The sequence below is a fragment of the Emys orbicularis genome, chromosome 1 (assembly GCF_028017835.1).
Source record: "Emys orbicularis isolate rEmyOrb1 chromosome 1, rEmyOrb1.hap1, whole genome shotgun sequence".
Lineage (NCBI taxonomy): Eukaryota > Metazoa > Chordata > Testudines > Emydidae > Emys > Emys orbicularis.
Window position 1 is genome coordinate 369,583,100 of NC_088683.1, and position 13,818 is coordinate 369,596,917.

At 48.1% G+C, this 13,818-nt stretch overlaps 1 protein-coding gene across 1 annotated transcript; it reads right to left on the reverse strand.

Annotated features, from left to right (window-relative positions):
- Nucleotides 1-1,131: 1,131 nt before the first annotated feature.
- Nucleotides 1,132-2,079, reverse strand: LOC135873835 (olfactory receptor 52E4-like). Its single transcript, XM_065398451.1, has one exon. It carries the CDS (start codon nucleotides 2,077-2,079, stop codon nucleotides 1,132-1,134), a length of 948 nt encoding a protein of 315 aa, XP_065254523.1.
- Nucleotides 2,080-13,818: the final 11,739 nt, after the last annotated feature.

A 13,818-nucleotide genomic window follows, 5' to 3' on the forward strand; every position in this document is an offset into this window, starting at 1 on the left:
GACCCTGTGGCCCATATATATGAGCAAAGAGGGAGAAGACCACCGGTGCTGTGACTGTACCGATGGTGCTGCACAACCCGTCTCTACCTCCAGAAAGGGTAAGGGAGCTGTAGGGAAGAGAGCAGTCCCTAAAGCATGAGGAATGGGAGACAAAAAAAAAGCCCCCTGAGGTTTGCCCAAGGTCGGGGGAAATGAGACAGCCCCTGGGCGGCAGCCGTATAGAATATGGAGAGGACATAAATGAGTAGGGCTTCACTCCCCCCTCATTCCCCAGATCCTGCCTCTGCTCTGTGCCTGCGGATAAGGCTCAGGGCAACCTGAGCTGAGGGATTCTTCTTCTGCTCCATACGGAGTGATCTGGGCTCTTCCCCTCCACCGGTGACTCTTTCTGGGGGTGGAGGAATGAACTCCTGCAAGCTGAAGAGGAGGCAGCCTGGGCTCAGGGCTTCTGCTCCCTTCTGCCAAGTTGCTCCACATGAATCAGATGAGGATTGCCATGTTCTGTTCATCCCCTCTGAAGCACCTGGCACTGGGCACTGTCAGAAGACAGGCTACTGGGCTACATGGACCATTGGTTTTACCCAGTACGGCCATTCGGATTTTCTTATTTAGACCCCAGAGGTATCTGCCTCCCTTCCCAGAGCTGAGATAGATCCCAAAAGTTCTGACGGGGGCTCTATCTCCACAGAGCTAGTAACAAAGTAAGAATAAACATTAAAATGTTAACACAAACCAGTACCCCTTAAGTGACTTGCCATAAGATGTGAGAACATATTGGTTTTAGAGATGACTGGGTCGCAGCTGAGAAGGGGAGGAGAAGACAGGAGCAAGTGACAGGGGCAGGGCCTTGGGGAGAAGACACACAGCAGGCTTGAGGCTTGACAGAAGAGATGGGGCAAGATTGTAATTTCAGGGATCCAGCTATCAGCAATTAGAAAGGTGGCAACCCAGTGTAGTGCACATAGACTTATTCCCCAGTTCAACACAGTGACACAGCACAGTAAGGACAGGAAAGGGTTTAATGTCTCTCTGTCTGTCCAGTAAGTGATTCAGGGAAGAGGGCCCAGCACCAGGCACCAGCCAGCTCTGCATAGAGCTCAATCTGAGAGCCAGAGCACACGGAGAAAAAAATTAGTTCTGCTTATGAGTAAAGAGCTGGAGCAGCCTTCCCCGGATCTGTTTGGTCCTCACCCCATAAATGATGGGGTGTAGCATGGGGGCCATCAGCAGGTACATACTGGCAATGAGAACGCGCAAATGCAGTGGCACATTCTGGCCAAATCGCTGTGTGAGAGACGAGAAGAAATCTGGGATGTACAAAACTAAGATGGCACAAAGATGAGAGATGCAGGTCCCAAAAGTTTTCAGCCGGGCATCCTTTGAGGGGAGGCGGAAGATGGCCCGGAGAATCAGAGTATAGGACACAGCGATAAAAAACACATCCATTCCGATCACAGAGAAAAGATTAAACAGGCCATAGTAACTACTGATGCGGATGTCAGCGCAGGCCAGGTTCACCACAGCTATATGCCCACAATAGGAGTGGGGGATGATATTGGTTCTACAATATGGCCACCGCCTCGCCAGGAAGGGATAGGGTAATGTGACTATGCCACTGCGCAGCAAGACGGCCAGGCCTATCTTGGCCACAACAGAGTTTGTCAAGGTCCTGGAATATCTCAGAGGATTGCAGATGGCTACGTAGCGATCAAAAGCCATGGCCACGAGGATTCCAGACTCCATCGTTGAGAAGGAATAAATAAAGTACATCTGGGTGAGGCAGGCACTGAAATTGATCTCCCTGGAATTGAACCAGAAGATGCTCAGCATTTTGGGAAGGGTGGATGTGGACACAACCAGGTCGGTGATGGCCAGCATACAGAGGAAATAGAACATGGCCCCCTGGAGGCTCGGCTCCGTCTTCACGATGAGCAAGATAGTGAAGTTCCCCAACACGGCTATGGCGTACATAGCACAGAAGGGAATGGAGATCCAGATATGGGCTTCCTCTAGGCCAGGAATGCCAAGTAGGATGAAGGAGGAGGGGTTGTTGAAGTCGGTTGTGTTGGAATCTGACATGGATTAGGGAAGAAGGTGTCCAACTCTGAGGCATAAGGATGTCTCCTGCATGTACCGTACGTTCCCCTGACTTTCTGTGTGTTCCCAGGGTCTTGGGTGATGGTCGCAGCAGAAATGCCTGAATGGAGAGACAACGTTAATATGAGACACTACATGCACTAGTGGAGGCTGTTCTCATGGGAGAAGCAGATTGATCACTCTTCGCACACTGAAAAATGACATTTTCATTATTCAGAGAAAATAACTATGAACAATGACCCTACTAAATCCAATTCCATATTTTGTGGTGCTCCCTGGATTAATAATTCATACACTTTGTGGTGGGGGAACCTTAAGAAGCATGAGCAGGAGACAAAAGTGTGGATACTGGTTATCCATCACTGGTTAATGAGAGCCAGGATACGGAGTCCATACTGTCGGAAGTTCTCCATTGATCCAGTTGGTCCAAATCTGAGAGTGGAAAAAAAAAACTTTTGGGAATACATGTGCTGGGAGAAACATCCCAACTAGAACATACCTGAGGGGAAAGACCTGGGCACCATTGATAGCAGATCAAGAGAAACACCTGTTCATTTGCAGCAGTGGACAAAACAAAAGAATGTTCAGATCCCTAAGATATGGGATGGAGAATAACATGTTCGGGATATGTGTTCAGTTTTGGTCATCTATTAAGGATATAGCATATATAAAAGGGATTTCCAAGACAGGGTCTGAGAATGGGGGAGGCTGCCATATGGAAACATATAGAAAAGTCTGGGACTCTTTAGTTTACACAAGAGACAAAGAAGAGAGCATATGATATAGGAGAGGAAAATAAAAAATGAAACTGATTTACATTCAAATGGACAGTTCCCAACCAGTCCTATCTATAGACACTTAGCGCTCCAAGAGGACTAATTCCCCAAAGCTGAGGAAGATTGTCAGCAAAACTGATGGAATGAAAATTGGGGTTTTTTTTAGAACAGTTTATTAGATAGGAGAAAAACCATGATTCCACAGTTAACAAAGTGAACAACTTTTGGTAAAAACCCAATTCAGTGGTAAAGTGAGGGCAGCAATGGGCGGGGGGTGGGGGCAATAGGTAACAAAGAGGGAAAATGGAAAATAGATAGCCAAGAATAAAAATTTTAAGTTATGAAAATTGATAAGGGATGATAAGACATCAGGGAAAACTCCATGTTTGGCAGGGCTCTGGATCACAAAAAGGAGGTTATTAACTATATTAACAAAAAGAGAAATCCTAAAAAAAGTTTTATATCAATTCCTGTGTTAATTTATTAAAAATAAAGGGAAAGGTTTTGGGTTTTTTTTTTTAACACAAGAATTGACAAGGGTACGAAACAATGGGAAAGCTGGTATGGGATTAGTTCAAAAAGAAGTCTAGAAATGTAATTAATGCCAGTCACCAACAGGGTTTATGCAAAACAGGTCTTGTCAAATAAACCTGATTTCATCCTTTTATGAGAGTACATATTGGTTGATCTAGGGTACACATTTTGTTAATCAAGGGAACCACACAGAACATATAACATTGAGAAAAGGTAATTGCAATCATAATTCATATTTGTCCTGTAGAACTCCTTGCCACAGACATTATTGGAGTGAAGAGCATAGAAGAATGGGAATCAAAAAGGAATTGCCATTGTAGGTGGTGCTGGTGTCATCCCCTGTAGTTAAGGCTGTCATTATTTTTCTCCTGAGGAGCCCTAACACCTCCAAGCTTTCCACCAGATAAAAGTCAGGTAACTGTCCCTGTTTCCCTGCCCCTTAACAGACAGAAGAAGAAGAATGAAAGAAGAGGGGGTGACAGTGTCTGTGCATTAGCACACAGCTGGCTCCTAACGTCTGTACTCGGTTCTTGCTCCAAGGGGAGTTTTGCCTCACTGGGGCCTGAGCAAAGTATGAGCCATGGTCTCAGAATTTGGCCTTGTATTGCACATGTACTAACACCTTTCATCCGGAAGGAATCACTGTGCCACTGAAATGCACCACCTTGGGGCTGGAGCCAAGCAGGCAGGATGCGCAGGGTGCACAGAAAAGAGTGACATTTTGGCCAGTGATTCTTTAGCAAACTCATCACTTATGGCGAGGGCCCTGGGATGTGTCATTGTTTTGCAGAGGGGAAAGAACCACAGACTTACTCCACAGGGTTTGTCGATCAGGTGAGCTCCTCAGCAAGAGATGGGTACCTGTGAATTCTGAGACGGAAGTGTCCTCCCTGGGAATCCCCCTCAGGTAGCCGTGTCCCACACCTCTCTCAACCTAGAATTTTCAACAACATCCCATGCCAAGAGCCGACAGAGGGTGTGCACAGTTTATAATATAACTCTGTGTATTCCCAGTGGGGTTTGCTCAGCCTCTACAGGAGAAGAGAGCATCTGAATGTAAACAGTCTGTAGACAAGCATGTCTCTGCTTCTGTGCTAATTATCCTGCTTTAGAAGTAAACAGTAATTAAGGGACCTTCCCAAAGGGAGATGAGAACTCCTGGGCTCTGTGCTGAGTCAGAGAGGAATTGGCTGCTCTGAGTATTTGTGTATATTTATAAATTATAGTTGATTAGAAAGAAAAAAAGGATTCATACCTAGATTTCCACTGGCTCTGTTACCCTATAAATGCCCAGGATGAATAGGTAGATAGGAGACAGACAGATCTGGAGAAAGATGACTAATGGGAGACATGAGCACAAAATCTTCTCACTATCATCATACTGTGCAGCACCCTTCAGTGAAGGATCTTCAAAACGGCTAGCAAAGGAAAGTCATTATGAAAATATCCCCAGTATACACATAGGTAAACTGAGGCATGGGGAGATATGAGCTGGTGAAGGTCACACACAGAATAGGAGACATGATGACAGACAGAACCCAGGAGTCCTTATTTCCCTGCTGTAATCACAGTCTCTCCATCACACCAAGAGGGAAATGGTCTCATGCTCTGGCAGGGGTTGTTCATTGGGTGGGGTGCAGAGGAACGGGTGGGAGAGGCAGCCTTTGGCCATTGCCATCCTGTCAAGGTGAATCTGACGTTTTCAGAACTAGCTGGACTTTGAGAGCTCCCCACTCCTGTGAGGTGTGAACTCTGGGACTCCCCTTCCACTGCCACTCAGAAACCTGCCAACGCATCACAGTCACTGGGGTCGCCTCAGGGGACCAGACTTAGGCTATGTCCACACTTGCAGATGTAACAATCCGGGAGTTAACCGCCCCCCCGCCCCCGAGAGCGCTGCAGGGACAGGGCTGCTGTGTGTTCACACTGTCAGCTGCCAGTGCAATGGCATGGCCACACTTGCGGCACTTGCAGCGGCATTCGGAGTGGTGCACTCTGGGCAGCTATCCCACAGTGTTGGGCTGTTGAGATGTTCTTCCCACCACAGGGATGTTAAACGTTATTATATTATGGTCACTATTTCCAAGCGGTCCTGTTATAGTTACCTCTTGGACCAGCTCCTGCGCTCCACTCAGGACTAAATCGAGAGTTGCCTCTCCCCTTGTGGGTTCCCGTACCAGCTGCTCCAAGAAGCAGTCATTTAAAGTATCGAGAAATTTTGTCTCTGCATTTCGTCCTGAGGTGACATGTTCCCAGTCAATATGGGGATAATTGAAATCCCCCACTATTATTGAGTTCTTAATTTTGATAGCCTCTCTAATTTCCCTTAGCATTTCATCATCACTATCACTGTCCTGGTCAGGTGGTCGATAATAGATCCCTAATGTTATATTCTTATTAGAGCATGAAATTCTGTACCCCGGAATGATTGTGTCCCATTGATTGTCCTCAGTCCACCAGGTTTCTGTGATCCCTATTATATCAATATCCTCCTTTATCACAAGGCACTCTAGTTCACCCATCTTATTATTTAGACTTCTAGCATTTGTGTACAAGCACTTGAAAAACTTGTCACTGTTTATTTGTCTGCCCTTTTCTGATGTGTCCGATTCTTTATGTGAATGTTTCTCGTCTGATCTGGCCCTTACATTATCCTCCTCCATCCTCTGCTCCTGACTATAACCTGGAGAATCTCTATCAATAGACTGTACTCTAAGAGAAGTCTCTGTCCAATCCACATGTTCCTCTGCAGCAGTCGGCTTTCCCCCATCTCCTAGTTTAAAAACTGCTCTGCAACCTTTTTAATGTTAAGTGCCAGCAGTCTGGTTCCACTTTGGTTTAGGTGGAGCCCATCCCTTCCGTATAGGCTCCCCTATCCCAAAAGTTTCCCCAGTTCCTAATGAATCTAAACCCCTCCGCTCTACACCATTCTCTCATCCGCGCATTGAGACTCTGAAGCTCTGCCTGCCTACCTGGCCCTGCACGTGGAACTGGAGCATTTCTGAGAATGCCACCATAGAGGTCCTGGATTTCAGTCTCTTCCCTAGCAGCCTAAATTTGGCCTCCAGGATGTCTCTCCTACCCTTCCCTATGTCATTGGTACCTACATGTACCACGACCACCGGCTCCTCCCCAGCACTACACATAAGTCTGTCTAGATGCCTCGAGAGATCCGCAACCTTCGCACCAGGCAGGCAAGTACCATACGGTTCTCCCGGTCATCACAAACCCAGCTATCTACGTTTCTAATGATCGAATCTCCCGTTACTAACACCTGCCTTTTCCTAGCAACTGGAGTTCCCTCCCCCAGAGAGGTAACCTCAGTGCGAGAGGATACCCTAACACCATCTGGAAGGAGGGTCCCAACTATGGGAAGGTTTCCCTCTGCTCCCGTTGACTGCTCTGCTTCCCTGGGCCTTTCATCCTTCTCAACAGCACAGGGGCTGTCTGACCGGAGGTGGGACAATTCTATAGTGTCCCGGAAAGCCTCATCAACATACCTCTCTGCATCTCTTAGCTCCTCCAGTTCTGCCACCCTGGCCTCCAAAGCCCGTACGCGGTCTCTGAGGGCCAGGAGCTCCCTGCACCAAATGCACACATACATCACTTGCCCACAGGGCAGGTAATCGTACATGCTTCACTCAGCGCAATAAATTAGATAGCCCCCACTCTGCTGCTGGGCTTCTGCCTGCATGGTCTCCTAGTTAATGAAAGGGTTTTGTTTAAATCAAGAAGTTTTGAATGTAGTTTAGTTTATAGTTTTAAAAAACAGCAAGAGGCCCTTGCCCCCTTCCCAACTCCCTTGCGAAACTCCCTGTTAGCAGCCCCTGGTCGCAAAGCTCCCTGGTCGCTTATGCACTGCTTTATAAAGCCCTGGCCTGCTTGAAAGCCCCGCCCACTGACTAAGGCTCAGCCAATTAACAGAGGCTTCTAGCTTTCAAACCTTCCTTGGAAGCTCACAGCTTCCAACTGCCAGCCACAGCACACGGTCCTTCAAACAACCAAACAAACAAACCGACGGCCAAACACAAGCTCAGCACACAGCGAGTAACCCCCAAACACACACTACAGACAATCAAGTATCAGAGGGGTAGCCGTGTTAGTCTGGATCTGTAAAAAGCAACAAAGAGTCCTGTGGCACTTTAAAGACTAACAGACATATAGGAGCATAAGCTTTTGTGGGTGAATACCCACTTCATCAGATGCATGTAGTGGAAGTTTCCAGAGGCAGGTATAAATATGCAGGCAAGAATCAGTCTGGAGATAACGAGGTTAGTTCAATCAGAGAGGGTGAGGCCCTCTTCTAGCAGTCGAGGTGTGAACACCAAGGGAGGAGAAACTGCTTTTGTAGTTGGCTAGCCATCCACAGTCTTTGTTTAATCCTGATTTGATGGTGTCAAATTTGCAAATGAACTGAAGCTCAGCAGTTTCTCTTTGAAGTCTGGTCCTGAAGTTTTTTGGCTGTAGGATGGCTACCTTTACATCTGCTATTGTGTGGCCAGGGAGGTTGAGGTGTTCTCTGACAGGTTTTTGTATATTGCCATTCTTAATACAGACAGTCACTTACTGCAAGGGTGTTGTATTTGCTCCTCCTTCACCTGGAGAACTCCCTTGTGAAACTCCCTGTTAGCAGCCTCTGTTTGCAAAGGATATCAATATCCTCCTTTAACAGGAGGCACTCTAGTTCACCCATCTTATTATTTAGACTTCTAGCATTTATGTACAAGCACTTGAAAAACTTGTCACTGTTTATTTGTCTGCCCTTTTCTGATGTGTCCGATTCTTTATGTGAATGTTTCTCATCTGATCTGGCCCTTACATTATCCTCCTCCAGCCTCTGCTCCTGACTATAACCTGGAGAATCTCTATCAATAGACTCTCCTCTAAGAGAACTCTCTGTCCGATCCACGTGCTCCTCTGCAGCAATCAGCTTTCCCCCATCTTTTAGTTTACATGGCCCTGTGCATGGAACCAGGAGCATTTCTGAGAATGCCATCATAGAGGTCCTGGATTTCAGTCTCTTCCCTAGCAGGACATCTCTCCTACCCTTCCCTATGTCGCTGGTAACTACATGTACCACAAATGGATCACTTGATAATTATCTGTTCTGTTCATTCCCTCTGAAGAGTTGACATTGGCCACTGTCGGTAGACAGGATACTGGCCTAGATGGACCTTTGGTCTAACCCAATGTGGCCATTCTTAAGTTCACTGAGGAAGGAAAAGGTGTGCAGAAGTTGTGTTGTGTTGACCTGGATCTGGGTATCACTTCTGCTGTCTAAAGTAGAGGAATTGTTTTAGAAACCTGTGAATGGTGTTCCGGGGGGCCCACTCTGAGATTGCTCAATTAGGGCAAACTGCAAAGAAAGAGGCTTACAATCCCCAAAACGGGTGATTATTCTAATACTTGGATTTACCAAAGCAGCAACAAAACAGCTTTCACAATGCTTTACACAGTTCCCTTAAAGCAGGGATCTCAAACTCAAATCACCACCGGGGCCACATGAGGAACAGTACATTGGCCCAAGGGACACATCACTGATACCATAAAAAGATACAAAAACTCCCCGCTCTGCCCCTGGCCTAGCCCCCACACCACCCCTTCCATGAGGCCCTGCCTCTTCCCACGCCTTCCCCGCCCCATTCCCACCCTTTCCCCAAAGTCCTCACCCCAACTCGGCCCCCTCAGTGCCCCTATTACAACCCTTTCCTCAAATCCCTGCCCCATCCCCGCCTCTTCTCCGCCTTCTTCCCTGAGCATGCCACATCCCCACTCCTTCCCACTCCTTCTTGGGAAATCCTAAGCGCCGCTGGAAATCTGTTTGGCAGCGGGAAGCGTGGCAGGTAGGTGGAGGAGTGGGGAAGTGGCGCGCTCGGCGGGCGGGCAGTGGAGCAGGGGGAGGGGAGCTTGGCTGCCAGTGGAGTCGGCACCTATGGCGGGCTGCAGGAAATAACTCTTTGGGTTGCATGTGGCCCGTGGGCTGCGTGTTTGAGACCCCTACCTTAAAGCAAAATAGGCTTGGGCTTCCACCCATACAGCCAAGTCAAGTATGATGATGATTATTGAAAATCTTGTTCATCATATAATAAAGTAACTACCAATACCAAAGGATTCTACACATCACCTCCCAGGTGAATGAATATTTCAGATATTATCCAAATACTCACTTAGAGCCAATTCTTATAAACTAAACTAAGATATATTAAAAAAGAGAGAGTATTGGTTAAAAGATAATTATACACAGAGACATGATTAGAGTTTTTAAGTCAGTTTCATAGGAGAGATGGCAGGCTTCAGAGTTGGATTAACATAAGGTTATTATCTATTAAGCAGTTTATAGAGAGTTCACCAGAAACTTTAAAGAGATGTACAGAAAAAGATATTATTGCACCCAAGTTCCTTCTAATATTATTTCCTTTTCACGTATGAATTAACTGAATACAGCTCTAGACAGGAATCATTTGGTTACACTGTTAACCTCTAACAAGTTGTCGTTAAATGTAGACTACTAAAGTCACTAACTTCTATCAGTTCTTTAATAATACAAGTCTACATTTCAAAGCTGTAGCGTATCTAAGATGGAATGGTCCAAATTACCATTTACATATTTTTCTAACCTGTCTCTAAAGGGTGAATCTGGGTCAATAGACTGCAAGTTGCTTAACTCTTTCCAGTGTCACTCACCCCTTTTGCAAGGCCTGGGGCTGTTTGGTTTAGTGATCATGTGACCCAAAAAGGAGAAACTGGAAACAGAGTGTGCCCAAGGGGGAGCTCTGGGAAGGGTCTGCTGAAGTAATTGGAGAGTCGGGGGGGAGCCAAGCCAAAGCTAGCCTCAGGGCCTTGGTGCTTGGCACTGTGAGAGTGGGCCTGGAGACCCAGAGCCACAGGCAGGGTCTGAACAGTGCTGTGACCCCAAAGCACATGGGTCTTGTTTGTGGGCCCCAAACATGCTCAGCTGGTGAGTGTCCAGTTTCACAAGCTTGAGAGGGTCTGTGACAGCAAACCTGGAGCTGCTACAAAGATGTGGAAGGGGAATGGGCCTGGCCAGGGAGGTGCCACAAGATATTTTCTTCATCCAAATGTGGCTCCTCTGCCATCTGTGTATCCCCAAGTGCTCTCGTTCCAGAACTGATCCATCCGGGCTTCCCTGAGGGAAATGTTTGTGGAACACACAGTGCCTGTTTGGGGTCAGGGAGAGAGTTTGTGTCTCCCTCAGAAAGTGCTCCCCTAGTGCCTGTTCTAGTGGGTTTTGTCCCATCTCTCTCTCTCTCTCTCTCTCTCTCTCTCTCTCTCTCTCTCTCTTTCTCCCTCTCCCTCCTGGTGCATCCAGCTCTATCTTTCCTTTGTAACTCACCCACACACATACGTGCCTCCCTCTTCCTGTCACTTCTTAGTCCCTGGCCATTACCAACTAGCAGCCTGCAGCTGTGGCAGCCTATAGTCTAACCTACTTGCTTGCCTATATATCTTCTTTTATACGTTTCTTATTTTCTTATGGGTTTGATTATTTGTTTTATTAATATATTTAAGTTTAAAGATTTATATTAGAGTATATTTCACCTGTAACACAAGGGACCTGCAGGCCACATCCTGTATGTTGAGCTAAAGCAGGTAGCATATATGAAAAGGTGTGGGGAAAAGTGCAGCCAGAACCTCCTGTTGAAGTTGTGGAGGAGTAGGAATAGGGTCTGCAACCTTGTGCATTGTAGATAGGCATCTGACAGGATCTGCCTCATGCTGCAAAATGGGCAGGCATCTGGAATGGGGGGGAATTGTGCCATGTACATGCCCGTGCTCATGGTCCATGAAGGAGCCACCAACCAATAGCCCTGTTGGGCAATGGGGCCAGGGTGGAGTACTTTCTGGCCTACCAGGGTTCCTCACCCTCCAAAGCTGGTAGCATGTCCCCCCACTTGGTATCAGGGCATCTGAGGAAGTGAAGCATGTGGAGCATAAGCATGTAAAGTTGTTCCCTTGGAGGAATTCAGAAATGAACCGGCTGCAGGGTGTGCAGCCCGCTCAGGTCATGAAAGGAAGGTGATCATGGGGACATGGGATTCATGGGACAGGAGCCCAATCAAGAATTCCAGAGGTCCTGGGGGGAAGGGTGGGTGGGAAGCACCCTCTTGTAGGACACATTCAAGTAAAACCCGAGTGGTAGGCAACAAGGTGGCCACACCTGCTGGAGTATGCGCAGGGAGATCTGAAGTGTGAAAAGCCCCAGGTGAGCTCTAAGATGAAAGAGGCCATCGTGGCCACTAAATGGTGGGCTGAGAACTCGGCCGGCCGAATGCTGGAGGAATAGGCCGAGGCAAGATGGAAACAAAATACATGTATGCCGTCAAACCACGAGTGGTGCAACCGATCTACCTCCAGCTGGATATAGGTAAAGGAGGAATTGTCATCCGGGTGTTGGTTGCGCCAGACATCCACCAGGGAGTGATGATTGATAATCTCTCTGAGGATGTCTGCAGCAGTCTGGCTGCTCTTGATCCCTGAGCGATTCTGATCCTCAAAGATGGTATTAAAATCCCCACTCAGGACCAGGCACTAGTGAGGATCCAATGTGCTGAGGATGGCAGACGCCTGTTGATAGAAACACACCCACTCCGGGTCTGCATTCGGTGGGTAGACGTTGAACAGACTCAATGTCAGCCCCTCCAAACAGGCCTGGAGGTTCAGCAGGCGACCTGGTATGACCTCTTCAACTCCCAGCATCTCAGGCTGTAGATTGGGGGAGAACAGGGAGGCCACCTTAGCCGAATGAGTGCTGAGGTGTCTAAAGTATACCCGGACCCCCGATTCCAGCCGCCTACTAGTCTCGGCGGCTGGATTCATGTGGCTTTCCTGCAGGCAAACCACAAACTAAACAAGTCACAAAGGAAGGAGACCACCTGGCAACTGTGGAGAACCACCATGGAGCCTCTGGTGTTCAATGTTGAAAAGGTGGTTGGCTTCATTCTGAGGGCTGAGGAGGATCCTCACGGGCAGGAGGATCCCCAGCCAGCCTTGAAACAATCACTGACGAACCTGAAAGGCTTGTGACAGAAGTTGTGGGCCCACAGGTAGACCAGGATGTCCTACCTCCCGGTTCCCCTCCACTCCTCCAAAACAGCCCTCATGGCCCAGACGACGAGATGGAAGTCTCCCCAACGCTGGAGAGGGAGCTTCACTTTACCCTTGAAACCACAGGTGTCCACCAGAAAATGGTGAAGCTCATCCCGCAGCACAGTGGGGGATGGGGCAGTGGATCCATGATGATCCTCTGGCTGGGCCGCTGTTACGACCCTGTGGCCCACAGATATGGGCAAAGAGGGAGAAGACCACTGGTGCTGCGACTGTACGGATGGTGCGGCGCAACCAGTATATATCTCCAGAAAGGGTAAGGGAGGTGTAGGGAAGAGAGTACCCCTAAAGCGTCAGGAAGGGGATACAAAAGAACCGACCTCTGAGGTTCGCCCAAGGACAGGGAAATGAGACAACCCCTCGGCTGCAGCAGTATGGAATAATGAGAGGACAAAAATGAGTAGAGCTTCACTCTCCCCTCCCCCCACAGATCCTGCCTCCGTTCTGTGCCCACGGCTAAGGCTCAGGGCAGCCTGACCTGAGGGCTTCTTCTGCTGCTCCATACGGGGTGATATGGGCTCTTCCCCTCCCCCGGCGACTCTTTCTGGGGCTGGAGGAATGAACTCCTATCAGCTGAAGTGGAGGCAGCCTGGGCTCAGGGCTTCTGCTCCCTTCTGCCAAGCTGCTCCACATGAATCAGATGAGGATTGCCATGTTCTGTTCATCCCCTCTGAAGCACCTGGCACTGGGCACTGTCAGAAGACAGTCTACTGGGCTACATGGACCATTGTTTTTACCCAGTACGGCCATTCTGATTTTCTTATTTAGACCCCAGATGCATCTGCCTCCCCTCCCAGAGCTGAGATAGATCCCAGAAATCCTGATAGGGTCTCTATCTCCACAGAGTTAGTAACAAAGTAAGAATAAACATTAAAATGTTAACAAACCAGTGCCCCTTAAGTGACTTGCCACAAGATGTGAGCACATATTGGTTTCAGAGATAACTGGGTCACAGCTGACAAGGGGAGGGGAAGACAGGAGCAAGTGACAGGGGCAGGGCCTTGGGGAGAAGACACACAGCAGTGTCGAGGCTTGACAGAAGAGATGGGGCAAGATTGCAATTTCAGGGATCCAGCTATCAGCAATTAGAAAGGTGGCAACCCAGTGTAGTTTACATAGACTGATTCCCCAGTTCATCACATTGACACAGCACAGTAAGGAGAGGAAAGGATTCAATGTCTCTCTGTCTGTCCAGGAAGTGATTCAGGGAAGAGGCCCCAGCACCATGGACCAGCCAGCTCTGCACAGAGCTCAATCTGAGAGCCAGAGCACAAGGAGAAAACAT